This window comes from Gavia stellata, chromosome 12 (assembly GCF_030936135.1).
Source record: "Gavia stellata isolate bGavSte3 chromosome 12, bGavSte3.hap2, whole genome shotgun sequence".
Lineage (NCBI taxonomy): Eukaryota > Metazoa > Chordata > Aves > Gaviiformes > Gaviidae > Gavia > Gavia stellata.
The window spans coordinates 19365157-19387436 of record NC_082605.1 but is presented as its reverse complement, the minus strand read 5'-3'; the positions used below and the strand labels follow the sequence as shown (position 1 = coordinate 19387436).

General features: G+C 39.8%; 1 protein-coding gene across 1 annotated transcript in view; it reads left to right on the top strand.

Moving 5' to 3' along the window:
• The first annotated feature begins 1971 nt into the window (after positions 1 to 1971).
• Positions 1972 to 22280, top strand: part of TAFA4 (TAFA chemokine like family member 4) — a 51230-nt gene continuing 30921 nt past the window's right edge. The window contains exons 1-2 of the mRNA XM_009808389.2: positions 1972 to 2051; positions 5127 to 5242. Coding sequence (XP_009806691.2) covers positions 1972 to 2051; positions 5127 to 5242 — 196 coding nt within the window. The remainder of the gene's footprint in view (positions 2052 to 5126; positions 5243 to 22280) is intronic.

The window sequence follows — 22280 nt, the reverse complement described above, 5'->3', positions numbered from 1 at the left end:
TGAGGTGGGGACCAGCATTAAAACCACCGATCACAAAATATGCACAAAACATGGTTTCGCCATGAGAAACCTGGAATTCCTTTTACCATTATTAACCAGGTGAGCCTCTTGCTTCTGTTCTGATCTGCCTCCTTTATTGACATAAAACAGCTGAATTAAGATTGCACTGTATGAGTTTGCCTTACACTCCCCTCAAACAACCCTATTAAGAAATACAGCTGTCTGGAAAGCATCAGAAAGCCTTAGGATATGCTGGTGGCTGTATCATTTTCTGCTTTTGCTGTATGCATTTAATTGGAATGGGTTAGAATAATCAGTACTTCCTTGTCTTTTACCAGTGTTTAACATGTGTTTACAGAACAGGTTACACTAAAGTTAGTATTTACCTGTAGATGCATCTACACAGTTTTTTTTTTTTCCCTCTCTAATAAAAATTATGGAATAGATGAGCACTAAAACCCGAGTTAGTGTATTGTAATATTGATTTCTACAAAAGCACTGTAAGAATATATTTATCTATCTGTCCTATTATGAAATGGGTAAAAATGTACCACAAAACCATTTTAGTCATTCAATACTGTATTGAAAAGCCTGATTGTTTGCTTTTTCTCAGTAGGCCTTTTGAGGCGCACTGATTTTTTTTTTTATTTTATGTATATTTGTGGAAGAAAGGATTAATACAGGATGGTAGTGCTTTGTCTTAAGACATCTCTTTGCCCACATTTTGTTTTGATTAGAATGGCTGTGTTGTGATTTTGGCTCACTCTGAAACTCTCTGCACTGGAAAGCGAAGACAGAGTAAAATGTGATTAATTATAGATTGCTGGCTTGGTACCTCTTTAACTCCAGCAATTACTCTATTTTCTCATGGTGTTCTGAACAGAAGGGAGCTGAGTATATTGAGCCAGGGGCTTTCTTGTCCTAAGCTTCTGAAAGGTATCTGCCTATGTGCTTTTATGACCGCAGAGGTGCCTTGCCCTCCAATGTGATAGTGTAATTTTGTGTTTCTTAGAAGCAAATTTCTAATTGATCAAAGGAAGAGTGAAATGAAAATAGTGATGGGAGAAGATGAGAAAAGGTTATTGGGCACACTCTGTAGATGAAGACCACATTATTATTACTCTCACAAATTGCACTGTGTTGTGTTTTCAATAGCAGAAGGTCAAGTTGAGCCCAGGGATAGAAGTGAGAGAACAAATATAAACAATAAAAGCAAAGAGACTCAGATGTCTATGAAATGGAGTATTTGAGCTCATTATTCTGTGGAACGTGTATCAGTACTGCTGCAAAAGTGTCTCCATATAGCGACTTCAAAGTGTAGCTTCTGGGTATAGGTGGGCTGGGTGTGAGATGTGATGCTGGAAGCAAGTAGAGACAAAGTGTCAGAGGGTGCTATAAATGCATTGATCACACAGACACGATCCTATGGATGTGACCCTACAGACCCTCTGCTCCTGAAGCAGCCAGACTCTAAGGCCCTTGGCCAAATCTTTATGAAGATGATGAAAGATTTTCCCCCTGTCTTTAATAATTTCTGCTTCAAACTGTTGGACGTTTCAAGTAAACATGTGGAAATCTGTTTGCGCTATGGTGGTGTCTTAGACCTTACAGCTTTCACAGAGGTTGGGTGGCGAGAGGGCACGTGGTTATAAGGACACAGTGAGCTGTGCACATTATGTTTTGTAATTTCTAGCATAGCGAACTCTGCCTTTAGATAACATAGTGATATTTCAGAGCTGCCTTATCCCAGTTTCTCTGTGTTCCTGGAAACAATTGAAAAGAGCAATATGACTGCTGCCTTTTGCCTTGGATTGCACTGTAGATGGCACTGTGAAACAATGATTTTGGTAACGAAGATCTATTTCACAGCACCGGTCCAGACGTTAATTGCAGTGTAATACGGCTTGCTTTCTAGGTCCCCAAAGTGAAGGAAAAATTCTGAAATGCAGAAAGGCTTATTTGCTGCCGCAAATGGGAATCTGGAATAACTATGAAAAACACACCAAAATAATTGTGTTTGACTGGAACAAAATTCTTGCAAAGTCCCCAAGGTAAGAGCACTTTTTATCTTTCAAATGACACTGAATATTTGCTGTTCTGGTTAGCAACAATATCCACTTGAATCCAACAGAGAATGAAGGCTTGACATTTCTGAGAGCGGCAGCCCACTGGCGCTGAAGGACTCAGCACCCCTTGCTGCATCTGTCTGCCAAATTTCACTTTTTCCCTGCCTTTTAAAAGATCCCCTTGTATTTCTTTATATTAGAGGGCTGAAGACTTGTATCCTGTCTACTCACAAGGCAGACTAAAGTCTGCAAATGTTGTACACCATTTTAATGGCACTGGATGCTTTTAGCAGACTTTCAGTTTGGATATAACTAAGTTGATGCTTTGTAGTGATACGCTTATTCCTGGACTTGAATATACTTACAAAGGGGTAAGGTTACCCTGTGAACCTGATGAAACATGGTTTCACATTGCCTGTCTAACATCAGGGCCAGGGCTTCAAAAGAGTCAAACTCATAATCTGGGAAAGGTTTTGAAATGAGGTCAGCACACCACCATTTCCACTGAGACCAGCTTTGCTCCTGTATTGGGAATGGTGGGAACACCTGGGTTCACTTAGATGCTGAAATAGCAGCTGTTGAGCATGTGGTGCATGATTTGGGACTAAATTCCTCTCTCTTCCATCAACTCACACCAGAAAGGGCACACTCAAAATGTCTGATCTGTGGTATTTAATTCCAAGGGTTAAATCCTGCTTTCAGTCACACCTCAGGAAATCTGAAGGAAGGTCCCTGTCTTCATTATGATACCACAGAGTGTCACCAGAGCTGGCATCTCCACTGATACTTGGATCAGATTCCTGTGTTTGCATTTCGAGTAACAGAGGGATGGTATTGCAAGACGAGCAGATGATGACTTCCTCTTTAGTGGTAACTGATGAATAAAGTGTAAGCAGTGTGGTTCTCAGAGAGAGAGCAAGAAAACTAAGGTTAAATTCAGCTCTCTCCTCAAGAAAATGAGGTTCAGTTACCTGGGGAAGATTTTGGTGACTAAAATCTGAAATGGTAGGTTGATTTCAAAGCCTACTGGGCAGTTTCCTTAGACTAATATTGGATCAACAGCAATATTAACATTTATGCTGGTTTCACAGTGACTCAATCCCATTAGCTGCAGTAGCATTATATGGTTCAGCTGGGTGCAAGAGGTGAATTAGGTCGATGCTTATTAGCTGAAGTGTAGCTGCTCTGAATTAGCCTGGGACTGCTCCATAAGAGGATACTTGTAGGGCGGGCAAAGACCAGTGACATCTTCATCTTCTGGGCTTGATTCATGCTTGAAGATGACTCCTGCAAAAGAGCTCACTGTGTTTCTTCCTGTACTGGTTCATTTGCATTCAGGTTGGCAACATATTGGGCTCAAAACAGAGCACTTTCTTAAAGCAAGGCAAGGTACCTTTTTGCAAATCAGTCCTTAAAATGTGGCTTCCTTACGTGCAATTTTTCTTCTTAAATCTGTAGATATGGTGAGTTATTTTTTAGCAATATTTGTGCAGCTTTTTAAAAAAGTTTGTAGGCTGGAGTAAAGTCTACAAAGACAGCTGAAGGTGCTGTGTTTTTCACCAATATGTCTTTTTGTCAGGTGTAAAATAGTATGTAAATACAACAAATACAACAGACCTTTCGTCTCTTAACTTTTGATATTAATAAGTGCATTTGTGATTTGTTTGGGCTTTATCAACGCTCCCATTCGTACACAACGACAGAACAAAATTGTTTTGTGATGTGTGAAAGGGAAAATCATGCAAGCACTCTTAAATGAGAAAACATGGTATCTGTTTTGGCTTCATTTGTAGATGGTTATAAAATTTAAAACAGGATCTGAGTGCTTCACCTTTCTTTGACAGTAGAGTTATCTAAGGCATGAGGTTTCTTTTTTTTTTGTCTTCTTTAAACTCAGTCTATTCTGCACTTGAATATTGGATTAGCTGAATAGTCTCTCAGATATTTTAAAGAGATACAGATAAACAAATTATTTAGAACCAGAACTGGAATCCACAGGGGAAAGAAGTTCCCAAAGGACTTTTTGGTGCAAATAAGTATGCTTATGATAGGCTTGCCCAAATCCCAGCGTGCTGATTAACTGCAGACTAACGTCACTGCTATGAAAGCAGTTATTTAGTTCAATTTATGCAAATCTATAAATTGCCTTTAATTAATGTGATGTATTCCTGCTTACAACATTTGCTGGAAGTGTGGAACATTGTATCTAAGGGTTCAAATGCATAATGCCCATTTATGTGCTGCACGAGTAATAAATCATCATAACTGAGTTTAAGAAAATGATTAGATTACCTTTCTATATGATGAATGGCATAACATAAGCTATTGAGGGATTTAATTGTAGATATTTGCAGCAAAATTACTGAGGATTTGTGGTCTTAGTTCTAACACTAACGTGAATAAGACTAACAACTTCCGCCTTCTTTGGAACAACTGTTTTCTGAAATGCAGTTTCTAACACCCTGGCAGAGCATGTTTGACTGAGGTGCTGGCTTCATGAGTATTTAACCCTCAGCAAACTTACTGATCTCCAGGAAAGCTAGCAGATGTCATGTGCTTGGGAGATCCAGCCAATTCATGTGCATGGCTACATGGGAGTTGGTAGCTTTAGCAAATATGTCCTGAAAAGTATTAAGTAAAAAGGACATTTTTCTATGATGTTTCTATGATTTTGAGGCAGGTGCAATTTAAAAATAGTACCAGACTTATAAATACTTATCTTTAAATTTGAGTGTGGGTGGATCTTAATCCAAAAAAACCCAAACCCAAGCCCTTATCTCAGATTCATAGAAATGTATTGCACTCATAATGTGTTATTATAAATGTGTTTGTGGGTAATATGATGTGTGATAGCCATTGCATTGCCTCTAATTATAAAACATGCTTAACAAAGAATTGATCCCAACTAAACCATGAATATGGTTTTGTCAGTGTTGCCTTGTAATAAGCCATATTAGTTATTCTTCAGCATCTTTTCAGCTTTTCCTTCCCCACATCATTTTTGTGTTATTCCCTACTCACATTGTTCTTTCACTCAACTGCTTCCTTTTCTGCCTCCAGGATGAGATTCTGTGCCAAATCAATGCTTCTATCTGACTGGCTCTTTCTGGTCTATGTGTTAATGGTCTGCTGTAAATTGTTGTCCGCCTCTAGCCACCATCCCCGAGGGCACACAGGTAGGAGCTTTTAAACTCATTATGTGCTACTGAGACCAATTAATATTGCTTGCAGAATGTTAGAGCCCACTTTTTAGCAATGGATAATTGATGAGGCTGTTGACAGCATGTTTTAATCAGTGCAATGGGTTAAAAATATAACAACAAGAAAAAATGAGTTATTGTACATTTTCATGGTTTTTCTCTAGTAACTTTATGTACTGAAGCTCACCAGATGGTTTCTGGAGTGACTTCATGACTGCTAGGACTTTGGGATGCGTTTGTGTCCTTTTGCTTTATCCTTATCCAAAGATACTCTGAAATGTATCTTTATCTTCTCCCTCTTAATCTAGTTGTTATCAAGAGACTTTACAACTGTATCATTGGCTTTGGTGGGCAATAGATCAAAGCCCTCAAACTTATATTAGCCAGTTCCTTCACTAAGTAACACAAATATTGAACTGGGGTTTAGTTTGGCTTGTGGTATTGTTACCAAAAATCGTAACCGAGAAAACTCTCCAAACCAAATGATAGTTTAGAAAGCCGATGTTGGTTTATTGCAGCGCTGGGTGCATGGGGAATTTGTCCTCCTAGCATGCATACCAGGTTGAAATCATGACAAGTATTTAAAACAGTTAACAAAGTTAGTTATGCCTACTCATTCCACCCCTTAACTAACTATTTGTTAATACCTTTCTTACTTCTGTATCTTAAAGATACAGTTCTCTTTGAAGTCACTACACATGCCCAGAGAGTAGGGGTTTTATTTGGGCTGGGGGCGTTTTCTAGTGAGGAGGTGTGGTTTTCACAATATAATGAGGCAGGTCAGCCTTAGGACACTATTTTGGCATGCTACTCTATTTTCCTAGAATTCATCCTTGTGTTAATCCTATTGTTGGTTATTGGAGACAGTTTTTATCTTTAGTATGTCTAAATACCATGTGCATTCATTACAAAGTATCTTCTTTAAATTCTTTCCATTCTTTTAACTTATTTTTGACCTTGTGTTTCAATATGTTCTATAACAGTACACTCCTTTTCCTAACCTGCGTAGAAAGGCAAACAGAAAGATACTGCATTTAAGAGGATGCGCTATTGTAGTAGGGTATATCTACCAGGCACAATGTAGTATCTTCTTATAAATGATAGAAATAGCTCAGAACAAGCTGGGTTGGCTTCATGAAGAGATACCAGACTGGATCTTCAAAGCAACATCTCTGTGCTAGGATAATGGAGACACATTAGCTTGAATGCAGAAAGAAATATAGATGTACTAATGCTAACGCAAAGATATCAGTGCAAGTCCTAAAACTGGATAGCTGGGTTAGCCCTGTGTCGTGTTTGATCCCAGAAGAGAGAGAGGTAAGTTAACAAAATACCACCTGTGAGCTCTGCTTTTTAGGAGAGGTCAAAAGCCTGGCTGCAACATCATGATGAGATACTCCATTCTCAGTGCCATAATTAGCTTCGTGCTGGCTTGGGGATTTCTGCAACTGTTGCTAGTGTGGTGTAATCTCATTTTTAAATTAGGTGTAATTCCTTAAATACATATGTAATGTTCTTAGCTCTGAGCCAGACTCTTGTGGGTCCAGGTCTAATGTTAGCATCCACTTCAGCTCGGTTCTGGGAAATGGGAATGTATTTGTTAGAGTGTCCAGATGAGACAACCTATTGATCTCGTTCCTGGCTACTTCTGGTGATTGTCTAGGTAGGAGCTGAAGGTTTCTCATGTGCTTGCCAAAATCTCTTCAGTCCTGGCAAGCAGGACTGACTTTGACCTGCGTTTAGCTGCTGTGTCTATCTACGTGCTCGTAGCACATCAGCAGTGTGTGTATCTAAGAGCTACACAAACCACCTCGTTGTCTTACCCCATCACTAGCGCTGCGTTCCCTGGTGCTGCAAAGCACTCGTATGTGTTTGCCATAAAACGCAGTCACAGGTTATGGAAAATAACTGACATGTTGCAGCAAAAGCCCATAAAGTGATTCCAGTGAATACAGGGTTAGAGGATGATCCGTACTACCGTTTTGCAGGTAGCTTTTATGGAAACTAGTTGAATCACTTCAATGAGGAAGGGGGTCTATGCACAATGACAAGTTAATTAGGCCCTCTTGACCTTTCCTGTAAACAGCTGCTGCTTAGCAGAGCATTTCAGAGCTGACTATGCAGCAAAACCTGGAGAACAGCCTTTCGCAGCTTTTGTCATTCAGGGAAGAGGCTTGTAAAAAGAAATGCTATTTTTGTCTTTTAAAGATGTACTTTGCATGTGTACCTAAGGGAACTACCTGTAATAAGGCAGTAGTGATCCTGTGTTGTGGGCTTGTATGATGAACGCTCATCATGTGTCATGTAAATTATGGCAATCTTTTTAACATAAGATTTCAGAATGCTTGACTGCATACTTTTAACTGATGCTAAGAATTCTTCCCCCTGTATCAAAGAGGTACTGTAAAACACAATCAAGCTGCTCGACTGTTAAGCAAATTTGTGTACAGTGCTTTCTCTGCTAGGCTAAAGAAAGGTTCTGCTCTTCATGAATACTTTGGTCAGATTATGGAGCTCTTTTTCAAATAGACACCCTTGAAACTGGAGCCTTCATGCACCTTTTTCCATATTCTTCCCCAGACATGAGTTTCTCTTATCTACATGCTGAAGTGACCCCCATCCCACTTTATGATTCCGTGTAGCAAATGAAACAGTCACCCCAGTTTTGATTCTCCAGCTCCCTGTGCCTGACATATAGTACCAAAGAACATTTAGAGGGCTTGGGGGGCTCTCCTCAAGGGACCTGCATTTCCCAGCCTCAGCTTATTTTTGCTGGTTGATACAACACCTAGATCAACCTTCTAATGTATGATCAGATCTGTGATGGAATCTGATATGTGAGCAAGACAACACCTTGTTCATTAGGAAAGCAAATAATTTAGAGCTTTTAGTGTAGCCTGTTTTGTGGCAAGCAAATAATGAGCCTCATTTGTTCAATACAAATTAGCATGTTCTTGGATGGCAGTTGAGATAAAATTTTTGCAGTCAATAGACAACGTTAACATTTTTCGAAATAAAAATATCCTGAAGCACATTAGAAGGATGAATTCAAGCTTTGTCTTATGTCCCTTAGGTCAAGCAGCTGTAACCTGGCAGTTATATACTGAGGTGGGAAATACATGCTGTTTATGAGGCATGGGGTGCCTAGCCTGGGATACTTTAGGAGGACCTGGTTTTTAAAAAACATGCTGTGTCTGCTCCTGAAAATCAGTGTGTTTCAAGCTATGTACTTGACATCACTAGTCACTTTTGGGAAAAAATTCTTACTCATTAAAGCTAAGAAAGTTTATTAACCAAGAGCAGACAATAGAATTTAAGATGAAAAGTGGGGATTGACTTTTTTCTTTTCAAAATACTGCCATTTTTAAGCAGCCTAATCCAGGAAAAGGCAATTATTGACTTTGGTCATGTTAGATGGTGCCTGAAAGAATGACATTCGACAGCTGTCTCTGCAATATTCAGACAGGAACAGAGACTAGATCTTTAAGGACCCAATAACCATCCTGTTTCTGAAAAGTGGGAGAGAATGCCACTGAGCAATCCCTTTGACAAAAAGGGCCTCTTCACTGTAATAAAGTGTAAGACAGACCTGGTTCTTTCTTTTGTTCTGCGAAATATTCACCACCATCAAATAACTGTTAGTGGAGAAAGACTGTTCAATCTAGCAAGCCAAACCTGCCATTGCTTTGAAGCAGTTTGGATCTTGAGCCTAGCTCAGAGGCCACAGCCTATTTTTCATTTGAACACCGTAATTGCTTTGACTGGCAGAGTTAACTAGGCAAAAGGTAGAGGAGAAATGTTCTTTCTCATTACCATTAGGTCACTGAAGATGCTGCTTATGCAGATTATTTCAGCAGGCTCCCTGTACATCTATGTAGAGAAGCCACTTCAGAATATTCATCTGACTTTGTTGCTCTGAATTACCCTTTTGAAGAGTTTGTCTTTTGCACTGACAATAGCTGAGGGAAGCATAAGCACTAGCCTTCCTATAGCTATTTGAAATTGGGCAGTATTTCAGGCTCCCAGAGTACCTAACTGATACCGATATAACTATCAATTCCATGCTGTGCTGAATGAAGCAACATACATTTAGTACCAGAAAAGATTTGTTTTCACCTCACTGCTATAAGTCAGGATCCACAAATGGTGAAGCATTGAAAAGATACTTCCTCAGGTCAGCTCATGTGGGGGCTGGACTTGCAGACAGTTAATTGATATAGCCAGCTGAGCAGTTTCTGTCATGAATTACCCATGCAGCTTGGCTTTTTTGAGGATGCTGTGTTTTATCTTTATGTGGTGATGCTCACCTGAAATGCTTCTGGCCTCCTCCTGCTTGCTGAAGGGCCTAGATTTTTGGAAAGTCCATTATTATTAACATACCCAGAATCCATATATTTAATAAACATTTGTAGCTTAAAGCAGGGCCAAATTTGTCTTTAAATTGTCTTACACAGTTCACGTTTTCTCTTTTCTTTGTGATTTCAAGTGAAGACTTCAGTGGTAGCCCTAATGGTTTGCTTGCTTACCGCACTTGCAGGGTGATGCAGATCATAGGGATAAATCGCTGTGTTTGAGTGCACTGGGACAGCTTGGTCTTTTAGCCAACTGGAGGAATAAGTAGCAACGTCTTTTCCTGGAGTTTCTTCCTTGTTGCACTGCAGTTTTATTTATAGGGTTATCAGAGGTTAAATGGGAGAAATCTTGTTAAAAACGTCAGTGGCAAGCAAATATGCATGACCGTAGAGATTGGGAAGTGGGTTCAGGAGGGAATTACCGCCAGACTGAGCTGTTGTAAACTCTACCTCTTCACTTAGTGAAATCCAGCTGACAATTTGTAATTCACTGTCTGGCATCTTAGATGTGATCTCCAGCAACCAGTATGCTGTCCTAGCTGGTTTTCAAAGGACTGGTGATTTCCATCACGTCTGAAAGACAAACTTCTGTAGGCTTTGCTGAGCAGGCCCTGAACTGGGACCTGAGATAACTCTGGGATACCATGAATGTTCTCCTTTGTTTTCTTCTGACTGATGCTTGAATAGGGGGAGACAGAGGTATGGAAAGGCTCGGCCTACGTAGGAGCAATCTGAGTGAATAATGCAGCAGTGTGCTTGACGCAGAAGACAAAGGCTCTCCTCACTGCTGCTCCCTTTCTGCCCTTGTTGTGGCTCATGGAAAGCAGTCTTTTTCAGAATGCACCTGTCTCTTCTTTTTTTGTCCTCCTTCAGTTGCTCTCTGAAGAGGTGCTGGTCTAACCTATCAGTGGGATGGTCAAAGTCACTTGTCACAGAAACAGACTTCCTGAGATTTGGTGAAGGCAGTACAGAGGGTATGTGTTGAAATAGGTGTTTAATAATTCTTTTCTGTGTCCCAAACAGCAAAGAGAAGTCAGTACCCTGAAGGAGTGGAAGAATCCCCCCCAAACCTAGTGACCACTTTAACACACTGGGAAAGTACATGTTTCATTGTGAGGTAGCGAGAGAGAAATAGCAGCCTATGCTAGGTAAAACCCTGATGAGTTGTCAGTGTGGGGTGCATTATCAGTAAAGCAAGCATCAGGTGAAGAAGACATGAACATCACAGTTCATCTGAAGAACAAATAAGGGATTCAGTGATGCTGTTGGACTGGACTCGGGGGCTGAGTGGCAGGTGAGCATAAATGATACTGGGAACATCCCAGCAGAAAGTTGCTCCTTTATGCACAAAATAGCAATTCATGTGCTGAAGCATGTATCAGACATTGTTTTGGTCTGCAGGATCTTCCAAGTCTGCTTTTTTTTTTTTAAAAAAACTCTGAATGTGAAATATCACTTTTGGCTGGAGTTCAGACCTGTTAATACCTCTTGATGATGCTTTTGGTTTCAGGTGGTCTGGTAACAGACTGGATTGTTCTACATCAATTGCAGGTTTTCACAATTTTAAGAACTTTGTGGACAGAATCCTGTCGCCACTGGAGTTGGAGAAAAAATTCCTCCCTTACACAGGCTCCAGGACTTCATCTACTTAAGTGAAGGCTGTGTGTCTGAAAAATGCAGCTTTGTGTTAGAAATATTGCTGCTTTCAAGGAAAAAGGGAAAACCCAGGCTTCTTGTTCCCCTCTTATTTTTGGGTTGGAGTGTCATTCTTCCTAGTGGTGCCCTTGGGTTGCCGCGGGCACGGTTCCCAGTTCCACCAGAGGGCCCTGCAAGGCTGCCAAAGGGGCTCCAGCGCACAGCTGCAGACAGGCACCGTGCTTGCTTTCTTGTGATTTAAAATTGTAACTATGCATTTTACTAATTAGAATTATGAGTCCTTTTGTACTTCAAGGGGTCAGACATGGTTAGTGCACAATAAGATTTAGCCCTTTGTTCTATTTAACTCCTTTTATGTCTTAATGTTTTATTCAGTGTGTTATTTATGTGTTTTATTATCCAGCTTCTAAATATAGCGTAGCTACAATATACAGCCTTGGCTGTAATCTCTTCAAGTAATAAGGTAGGGAAAGCAATTCAGTTGAGCAATAGGATCCCTTTAAGACAAAAAGGAGCAGAGTTCGCTGCATGAAGTTTGCTGGTATATTCATTTTTGAGAAGAAAAAAGAGGAAGAAATACTTATTTTCCTTTTTTCCCCCCCTTAAATAACAATGGGAACTTTTAATATATATGACAGATTTTGACAATGACTTCAATTTGGATGCATAGCTATGTTACCAGTAAGGAGCAATTCAGAGTTAATTTAGTCTTTTATAACATAGCTTCTGGTATAGTTTTCCATGAACATGCACTTTAACTGCATGGAATGTGATTGTATGTGAAAAGATTTGTGTATTCCAGCGAGTCAGGGAGAAAAAAATTACCAATGAACTGGTGAACATATAGGTTTTGCGTATCATATTTCATCGTGTTTCAAAAGTGGGGGGAAAGTTCTGTGACAAAAAGAAGATGGAGTCTCATTTAACACACAAATGGTCAAGTCCAGTGTATCAATCTGTATAGCAGGAGGCTGAAACCAAGCTCTTTCCCGCAATATCAAAGTGACCTTATTTTAAAGCCATTGGGGAAAACTTGTGAAAATACTGTCTTTGTTTTATTCATTTTACATTGACAGCATCATTTTTTATATAGCTGCTATCTGCAATAAATGATAATCTTTACATTCCATTGACCAAAATTCTAACTAAGAAAGCTTTATTTGCTCTTTGTCTTTTTTTAATCTACTTCTCCCAAACTTAGAACTTATAATATAAAAAATAATTATATTGCAAATGGGTAGGCTTGTGCTAATGTGGGGAGAAAGAAATGGTTGAATAAGTGAAAATCCACAAATAGGATGGAAAGCATCTTGTTCTCAGTGTTCATTTGGGAGAAGTGATGCAACAAAAAGTGGAATGTGCTCTACACAGGAGCTCTGCTCTGGGTTTACATGGAGGTCAACGTGCTGAGTCCTTGGGAGGACGGATGCATGAATGATGAAGGCAATAGATTGAAATGTAAAGGACTTGCATTGAATTCCTTGCTCTGAAATGATTAAAAGACCTGCCTAAGATGAAGTCCTGACCCCTCTGAAGTGGGAGTTTGTGATTCTTCTGTGATTTAGTTTCCAGCCTGCTCCGGATATGTCATACGGTTTTTGGTCCCAGCAGAAAAGTTAGACTTCATAGTTTTGATTTTATTAACGCTTAAGCCAGTCATTCTTACAGAATTCATCATTCAGTGTTTTGCAAATCACTGCCATTTTGAGGGATGGAAATTGCTTTAGGGCCTGTTCTGCTATTGATCGACATGTCTGTGCTTAGTGCATGGGCTGCATTGCCACAGCCTTGCAATTACATTAATTGTAATAGCAGCACAGAGCCTGTCCCAAACTTAAAGTCCAATTTTAATGTAATTGTAAAGCCTTGTGCTACTGGAGAATTTAATCCCAAATGAGTGACTGCGCAGGCTTGAATAAAAGTCCATGGAAATGGATAGCAGTTTCTGTTGATTTGGTGATTCAGTTTTTTTGTCGATGCTGCCAGGTGAAGGGTGATTCAGAAGCAGGCTAGGACATGCTGACCCTCCATGCTGGCTTCTATTTGCCCATGGTTTTGGCTGTAGGTGTGCAAAAAATATTTACCCTGTATTTCAGGGCAGAAAATTAGTTGTCATACTTGGCTGTAGGATCAAACATGCCCTGCCTGTGCCCGGTCCACTCAGATTGCATGAAGGAGTGCTCAGCTCTGCTCTCATGCCAATCATGGTATTTTCCCCTCCCAGAGAGCTGCCCCATCGATGTTAGTTTGAAAGTTTATGGTGTTGATGTCTCTGATTTCAAGGACATGTTTGAGCAAGTGTTTTTTTCTTGGAAACCAGAAAGTGTTTAATTAATAATAGAAGAATCTGGAGATGAAATTTTTTTTTTTTACTAACATTTAAGTGTTTTGTTGGCGGAGCACTGCCAGATTGCTGCCGATAGCCCTTTGCTGCAGCTGTCTGTTTTCCAGTGTTTGGCAGCATTCTTGCATTCTTTCAGAAGAGTGACAACTGGTAGAGGACAATGGATTCTAAATCAGCAGATTAAAGTTGTCTTGTAGGATTCAGCAGGGTAATCTCTCCTCATCAGACTGAAGATGCTATCCATCAGCACAGGAGTGGAGACTAAACCTGACATTCATTATCTTCTAGGTGGCAATCTTTAACGATGCCTGGCAAATGACAGAATTTATGAGTGGAAAATTCTAGGATCAACATTTCTATTGCTTAGTGTTTGGCCTTTATTTATTTCTACTTTTGTTTTGCTGATGGACAGCATCCATATGCCTTGTAATCCAGTGATGGTCGCTATTCTTTTGATTTATACTGTTGTTTAAAGAAATAATGACCAGATAAGTGTGAGTCAGGATTTCTCGTAGCATTATTTACTGCTTGCATCTTCCTAAGATCAGTTCTTCCATTAGATTTACATCTGTGTTTCCTTAAAGTAGCATCCCAAGATGCAGCGAATATTTTGGAATAAACAGATTTCTTTTACTGTCTTTTTTGCAGAGACAAATTGTTGCAAATTAGCTTGGTGTGTTATACTTCTGGGGTGGAATGGCAGGATCTGTGTGTAACAGATCATGATTGTGTTAACAGGTGTTTGGAGGGTGTTGCATGTAGCTCATTTTAGTTTCATGTTGGCTGTTGATGCCTGATAGCAAAAATGAAACTGTAAGCAATTGTAAAGCAAAAATTTAAATGTATCAAGATAGTCTTTCCTAGGCATCTTATTTTCAGGTTGGGTGAAAAAGCTTAGAGTCTCTCTTGTGCTCTGTATATCCTTTCTTCTATCCCTTCTACATAGTAGGAAATAAAAGTTGATAGAGAGCATGCTGACCTTCCTCCTTCATGGTGCCCCTGGATTGTCACTGGACGGTACATGAAGATGAGGGGGTTCAAGGGCTCTAAGGTGGCATTAGCCTACTTAGAGCACAAATGTCCTTCAGCAACAAACAGTGCAAAAGGGAAGAGAAGAGCAGCATGCAAGTCCCTCTTTCACAGCTATGACCTTTGTAAGGTACCAGATTGGATCCAGTGCTCTTCCTAATCCAATGCATAACACAATGAAAGACAAAATCTCTTTAAAAAGAGCATGGAAATATCTCTTTTTCCTATAAATATGTATTTACAGCTCTTCTATACTACACGCCATACAATTTGAAAGGCTTTCTGACACATTCCCACCCTGTCCCAGTGATGTCATTTGCAGTCTGGTTATAAAATAAAAAGTATACTGAGGCACTAGAAGTTATGGAACCAGATTATTGCATTTCATGAATAAGCAATAACTGTGCCAACACTTTGCACACCTCCCCCCCATTTTCTTTTTGTTTTAAATGAGGCACAATAAATAACTGGTCACCCAGAGGAATGGAGCTTGTCCTCTTATGACTTACCATTTTTAGGAGATGCCATCTTCAGAGGAGATCAAACAGGAAGATCTTAGACTGTATATCATCACTGATGTTTGTTGCTACTCCTAAGTATTCTCAGACTGTTTTTAGAAAACATAATTTACTGAAAGTATGAAAATTAAGTCAGAGTTTAATTTGAAAAAAGTGCAAATTATGTCAGTTGGCATAAATCATGCTAGCAACATAAATGTCTGGCCCAAATTGTGGATATGCTAATGATTTCTATCTATTGAGTCCTTTCAGGAGATGTTGGTATTCCTCCAACTGAAAAAAAAAAAAAAACCCAAAACAAAAAAACCCAAAACTAAATCAACTGAAATTTCTCATCTAGAAGAGTTTGAATGTAGAAAGAGGTCCCCACTGTTCTTTAGGTGCACCCTGTTGGAGTTAGCACTGTTGGGTCACTGAGGCATTAAAATGTTACTGGTATTTTTATTTTCAGTGTTTCTAAATGCATCTTGCTTAAAAAGAAAAAAGAAGCCTAATCGCACTGGAAGTTGCCTTTTAGGACTAACGCTTGGCTGTGTGTCCAAATGAGTTGTCTGGTTTTGGGAGTGCCCACTCAGAGTTTAATAATTTATTTGCATTGAGCTAATTTTTCAGATTTTGTTCTATTTCCAAGGTTTCAGAAATGGGGATGGAACAACATAGTGGATTTTACTATAAGAACTATGTTCAATTTTTTTTGTTGTTTGAACTACGTAGGAAAAAGCACTAGTTTGACATTTCATTTGGAAATACTGTGGCAGGTGTGCTATTTTTCTCCCCCCTGCCATACACTATTTATACTGGAAATATAAAAAACCCCACAACTTTGTGTCGACGTTCTTTAGAAATGGAGTAAAATTGCTGCCCTCAGCAAAACGCAAGGGATGCCACAGTCCCCAAACAAGGAGCCAAGATAATTAGTCTACAACTGACAAATAAGTCTGCTATGCTAATGTAAAGAAACATCCTTTTATCAGACTGTATCACATGGTAGTTTGTGCCAAGCTAGAGAGAAAAGAGCATTTACTCTGGAAACATGTCCTCTTCTGGGGGAACAAATCTAATCCAACAGTGACTATGGAAAGCATTTTCCTGACCCTTCCCCAGTATCAAGGGATTTGGATTAAATGAATTCTGGATCAGAACCAAGGCCTGAGTAGGGTTTTTTGCAAAATAATTTCCATTTTTCTTTCAGCTGTAGCAAGAACTGTGTCAAAACAGCATTATAGAGAACTATGGCTGGAGAATGACCAGTTTACCAGAGGGATAAAGGTGATCCAGCATTCTGTCTGCATTGCCTCTCACAAAAGAGAAGGGTCTTTGCCCCAAGTGCGTCAGTCTAAATAAACAGCGATATGCTGGAGTAACTCTACTCTGGCAGACAGACTCACTGAAATCAAAGCAATACAAGATGTTTGTCAGGAGAACACGAAGTGCTTTACAAATGAAGTGTGATTATTCTCATTTAACAGATGGGGGGCTGAAACACACATGTGTGCATGGTAAATACTTCCAGGTCTTGGGAACAAATTGGACTCAGTTGCAGAACAGTGCCAGAGGTTATATTTAGATTGCCTTGCCTGGGATTTGGTGGCTGGGCTTCTATTTACACAAACAACACAGAGCAGTACTTAAATACCATCATTGCACTGTGCTGGCCAGCTACCGCGAACGTATGTGCCTGTCAAAGCTGACAAGTGACCAGTAAGCTCTTTCCCAAACTTATTTCCAATATTTTCTAGTCCAGAGTCCATTAGCTGAGTTGATCAAAAGGCCATACAAAGAAAGGGCATTTTTAAATTATTATTAACATTTTGCATGGAATGCTGAATACTTTATTCTTACAGTTACTAAGTTTTGCTCACCATATTTTTTTATGGAGTATGACGTGGGCTTCCAGTCTGAGATCCCTTAGAAAATAAACAGTATTAGCGAGGTCATTCCTTGACCAAGGAAAAACTGTGTGTTGTCAGGGGACAAGCAATGGAAAGATGTCTGTTTTGTGGCAGCCTCAGCAGATGGTTGTAATGAGACAGTGGGTATCGCTGATTGCCGCTGCTCTTATATTAGCATGTTTACTAAGAACTGGTTTGCCACTTGCCTGTGGGGATGGGGGAGAGAAGAAGTGGGGTCCTTCTGTCTCAGGTGAATGAGGTGGTAATACAGTCATTGCATGCCAATAGGCTGACACTCATTTCAAGCAGAAGTCAGTGCGAAGCACAGGTAATGCTAAGGTAACCAGAGTTGAGAAGGCAGTATGTGCTGACCTCTGGCAGAGAAGGGTATGACCACCCATTCAGTAATGTCATGACAGCTCCTTGCTAAATCACAAACAATGCTAGCTGACTGAGGAGGAAGAGTGGGGGGATGAAGCATTGTTGTGCCCTGCTCAGATCCCCTGTGAGAGGTGCAGTGACTGTGACACTTAGGTGACAAGACTGTCTCTTCATTCATTATGTAGAAAGCCAGAATGTCAGGGCCCCTCTTAGACTTCAGTCTTCCAGCAGTTTTGATGGCTCTGGTAGCACCCATCTTAGGAGGTGCCAACAGCCCTCTGGCACTGCCCCATTGAAATGACTGGTCGATAGCATCACTCTTCCGGAAATGCAGAAACGCAGAGTTTCTCCAGGGACAAGGGGCAGTACCGTTCCCCACCACCATTTGGCCAACCTCAGTGGCAGAACCCTTAAAAGTACAATCAAGTCCTGAGATAGAACCAAGATGTGTAACATTCTGGTTCCTGCAGAACAATAAGCCATTTTTAGTGAGATACCATTCTTTCCCTGTAAAGTAGGAGTGACTGCTTAGTTGAAGAATGAGATTACAGGCTTAAATGAAAGCAAAGATACTTTTGATCTGCACTGGAGATATCACAAAGGGCGAGAAGCATGAAAGGAAGATGCTGATCACTGGAGTTATTTGGCTGCTGTGGTGTGTTTAGAAGCCTGTGTTTTAACAGATGAGTTACACTAGCATATGAATATGTATTTTAGTTCTTAATTCCATTTTGTGTTAATGGATTTCTTAAATACCCCTGTCTTTCCATTTCTTCTTTACCTTTTTTCTGTATCTGTTTAAAAATCAGTAAGTAGTTTGTTTTTTTTAAAAGTCATTGTTGTTGTAACATACTGTAAATAAAGCATTAAGCAAAGAATTGATGAATATAAAAAGAAGACAGTATGAAATACACAAGGATAAACTGTGCTTCCCTAAGACTGTATAAAGAACAACATCCAATTGCAAAGTGCTCTCTGGGGCAATGAGAGCTACTTGTTATTTTTTGCATAAATCTGATGACTTAAGCTATCTGCTCTGTGAAGGGAAGATAATGTCAGGCTGATTGATAGAGTGAACAGGACATGACAGTCTTTAAGGAAGAAGAAAGGCAGAAATCACTTTCAGCTGAGGCAGGATCTCATGATGTTGTTAGGCACTTGATAAGCCAATTGAAATTAAAAAAATCACATTTAAATTACTGGATGATGAAATGAGAGGGAGATAAATAGGTGTGCACTAATAATTACATACCCTCTTGACTAGAATCAGAGATTAAATAACATATTGTACATTTTCCATTAATTCTCCTGTCCTGTATCTAAACAAATGTTAAAGTTTAAAACACAGTTAAGCAGTAACCTGGTAGGAATGTGCAAAGGCTGAGATTATTCTTTGTTATGTGCTGTGCAAGTCTTGTCTATGCAATGTTTGTATGGGTGTGTGAATTACCAGGGCTTTAACGTTACAGTTAATTTATTAAAAGGTAAATGAGCTTTTTGTGTTTTGGTATAGAGGCAAATCAAGGACATCTGTTTACTGACAAAACATAACTATCTTAAATTAATCCTTCTGAAATTAAGCACTGAGAGGGTCCTTAGTTTGGTGTCTTGTTCAGACAGAGATGAACTGAACATATGGCAGAAAATAAGGGCAGACATACTTGCAGATTCTCTGTAGAAAGCTGACTTAGTGTTTGGTGCAATGTATAGTAAGTAATTACAGGGCAGCTCTAAGTTTTGCCTGTGACTCCAGTAGAATATTTTTTTATAGCACCCAGGACTTGCTGGAGAGTAGAGGCATTCTGTTTGTATCCCTGCTTTTCAGGAAGGTTAGCTGTACAAGGAGGACAACATGTGTCAGTCTTTCCAACTGCTATACAAATCCCAAGATAACCGAAGAGTTAGGCTGATGTGGATAAGTCCTCAGTAGTCAAAACAGGTGAAATGTGAGTTATGATTCTTCCATTCTGCTGATGGTGTAGTTGAATGTCAGTACTGGTAAATGGCGTTTATTTGGCCATAGTTCACCTACTTCCTCCCCTACACCAAAAAGGAAGCATCAGCCCCTTCTTTGTTGACTGTTACACCACTACTGCTGTTTGGGAGAGCTCTGTGTAGTGGGGTTTGATGCTGTGGATTAAATAATAATTTTATGTTGCGTGTAGTAATTTTACAGGAAATATTATGAAGATATGAAAAATACGGACATAGAGGAACAAGAGTCAGTCTCAGCAGCATCCCACAATCTCACAAAGCAGAGTGCTAATTGTGCAGCTAGCCTGCTGAGGAAAGCTTTGACTTTTCCTCTTTCTTAGTCCCAAGTCAGTCCACTTCTCCCTGCTTCACTCCCATTCTCCTTGATTTGCTGGAGGAGTTCTTGCCTATTGATGTCTTGCTGCAGAGTCTTATTAGCATCAGAAATTTATCTTCTTCATAAATTGCCCTGTAGACTGTACCCTGACAATTTGAGTTGGCTTTAAATTGTTGTCATTGCCTCTGCTTCGTCATCCACAAGTAATGATGTTGATAATGAAAATGTTATGCTATCATTTACCAATTCTGAGGCCCCCTGTTATCTGTGAGGGGATGCTAAGTAGATATCGGAGTCTCATTTTGCTCGACACATCTACATTCTGAGCTCCCAAGTACTGAAACAAGGCAGATATGGGCTTTTAAAGCCAGATTTAATGAGATATTTAGATACATATCACTGCAGATTAGCAGCCAGTAGGATTTTTCAAATGTGTGTATGGAAGGTAGTTGCTGAATTTCCATTTTAACTGCAATGAAATTTGTAGATTTGAAGACTTGAAAGTTGTGATGGTATAAGCTGACATCCTGTGTGTTACAAGGCTCTGTGTAACCATCCCTCTGTCAGCTTCAGCATCTTAAAACAGCTAAACAGCTGCAGGATTGAAGCGGATCAAGTCCATAGAGTGATTTCGCAGGCAGCACCAGGAATAAGCTGGAGGAGCAGAGTGCCTCTTTTGTCCTTGTGCAGAAGGAGCAGACTTTTACAACAGTTTCTTGTTCAGCACCTGTTTTATTTTACTTTCTCTGAAAACTTTTGTCTTGGATGGCATTGACAGCAAGGTGCAGAATAAGCATGAATCTGACAGTGACTCAGCCTCAGCCCTTGTTAGCCATCGATCTTTACTCAAGTGCCTTCTACTCAACCTCCCCACTGGATGGCAGCAGCAGAACACATCCATATATTCCTTTTTTTGTCTGAGTAAGTAGTGGGACTGTCCAAGTTAGAACATACTCTCCCAGCTTTCATGTGACTTTCTCCTTACTTAATCTTCTGTTATTTGCCTCTGTGTATTCAGGAGAGGAACAGCTTGGTCTTCAGTTTCCACTTCTCACAGTGTCCAAGAATGTGTATTGCTATACTAGCTCTTCAAAGAGCCGGGGGGCTGAGGCAGCCAGTGAGTAGGTGATGGGCCCATGTACTTGGTGTGGGTCAGACTGCAGCAATGACCAGGCCAGTTCGCTGAACGTCAGGAAGAACTTTACCTGGAAGGGGAACTGATACTGAGCATGAGTGTTTCCCTTCCAATTTTTATTAGGCTACATCAACAGCAATTAAAACAGGCAGGTATTTACTGCCAGATAGTACGGACAAATAATTTAATTTCCCACTGCTTAAAAAATGATCCTCATCTTAGCAGGCTTTGTAATTAGATTTGACCTTGAGCAATCCCACATTCCTCATGTTACTTGAAGCAGTATCTGAATATTTGAGTCTCTTTAAAATGTAAATTATGTTACTTAAAATACGTAACATCTCGTGTAGCATTGTGCCTTTATAACATAACATGTTTCTTAATGAAATGTCATGATTTTATGCTGAGTGCTTGGACCTGGCAATACTTTGTATGTGTGCCAGCATTTAAATAGGATCCAGTTCGCCTCCAAGGCTAACAGGCCATTAGGATGAAAGTGTGGGCAGTTCACCTCAGTGTCAGTGCTGTATTTCTCAGCTATTTGTGTGCCAAGTCTGTACAGTAAGAGAAAAGAGATTTGTCCAGTAAGAGAAAAGAGATTTGTACAGCTAAGGCTATCTCTGCAGTATGAGACAGTCCCACAAAAATTAAAATTCTAGTGATGGTGACATTTTGGGGTATCTAGGTAGAGACTGAACTTCAATCAACAGAAAAGAGCTTTTTTTGTTTTTTGACTTCTGGTCTTTTGCAACTGAATGTTGAGAGTTGATATATTTTTTTAAATTGTTCTTGACTAATTAGTGAATACTGTACTTGAAATGACAGCAAGATATATTTCAGAAAATATCACACCTGCTTTCTTTGGAGGTGGTTCTAAGTTTAAGAGGAAATACTTTTATTTACTAGGGGATGAATATGGTGTTAAGTGGGTAGAATAAAGATTCTGTTTGTTACAACTGTTTGTTGCAAGCAGGACATAAGAGATCAAAACACAGACTATTTCCCCAGAGCAGCAGGGCCTATAAATGCCATAGCAGTGACACCTAGTGACTGGATTGTAAACAGTAATTCCACAGTAGTTCCTTTTGGATACATAGAAGAGACTTAATCCCAGCCACAGATCCTAGTGATGGTGCTAGACAAGAATGTGGAGATAATAAAGTAAGGAAAATTATGATGTGGGGAAAAATGCAAGCTTGGAGCTGGTACAGGCTTGACCTCTGTTATGGCCCTCAATCTTGGTATGAAACAAGATTTTGGCAACTTGTTCACCTCCTTCTGAACTTGCTTGCAGATATAACAACACAAACCTGTTTGAAACTTATCAACACAAGCCATGTGCACTGGCTGAATGTATTATCTGATGCTGTGCTATGGAAATTGGGGCTGTTTGACT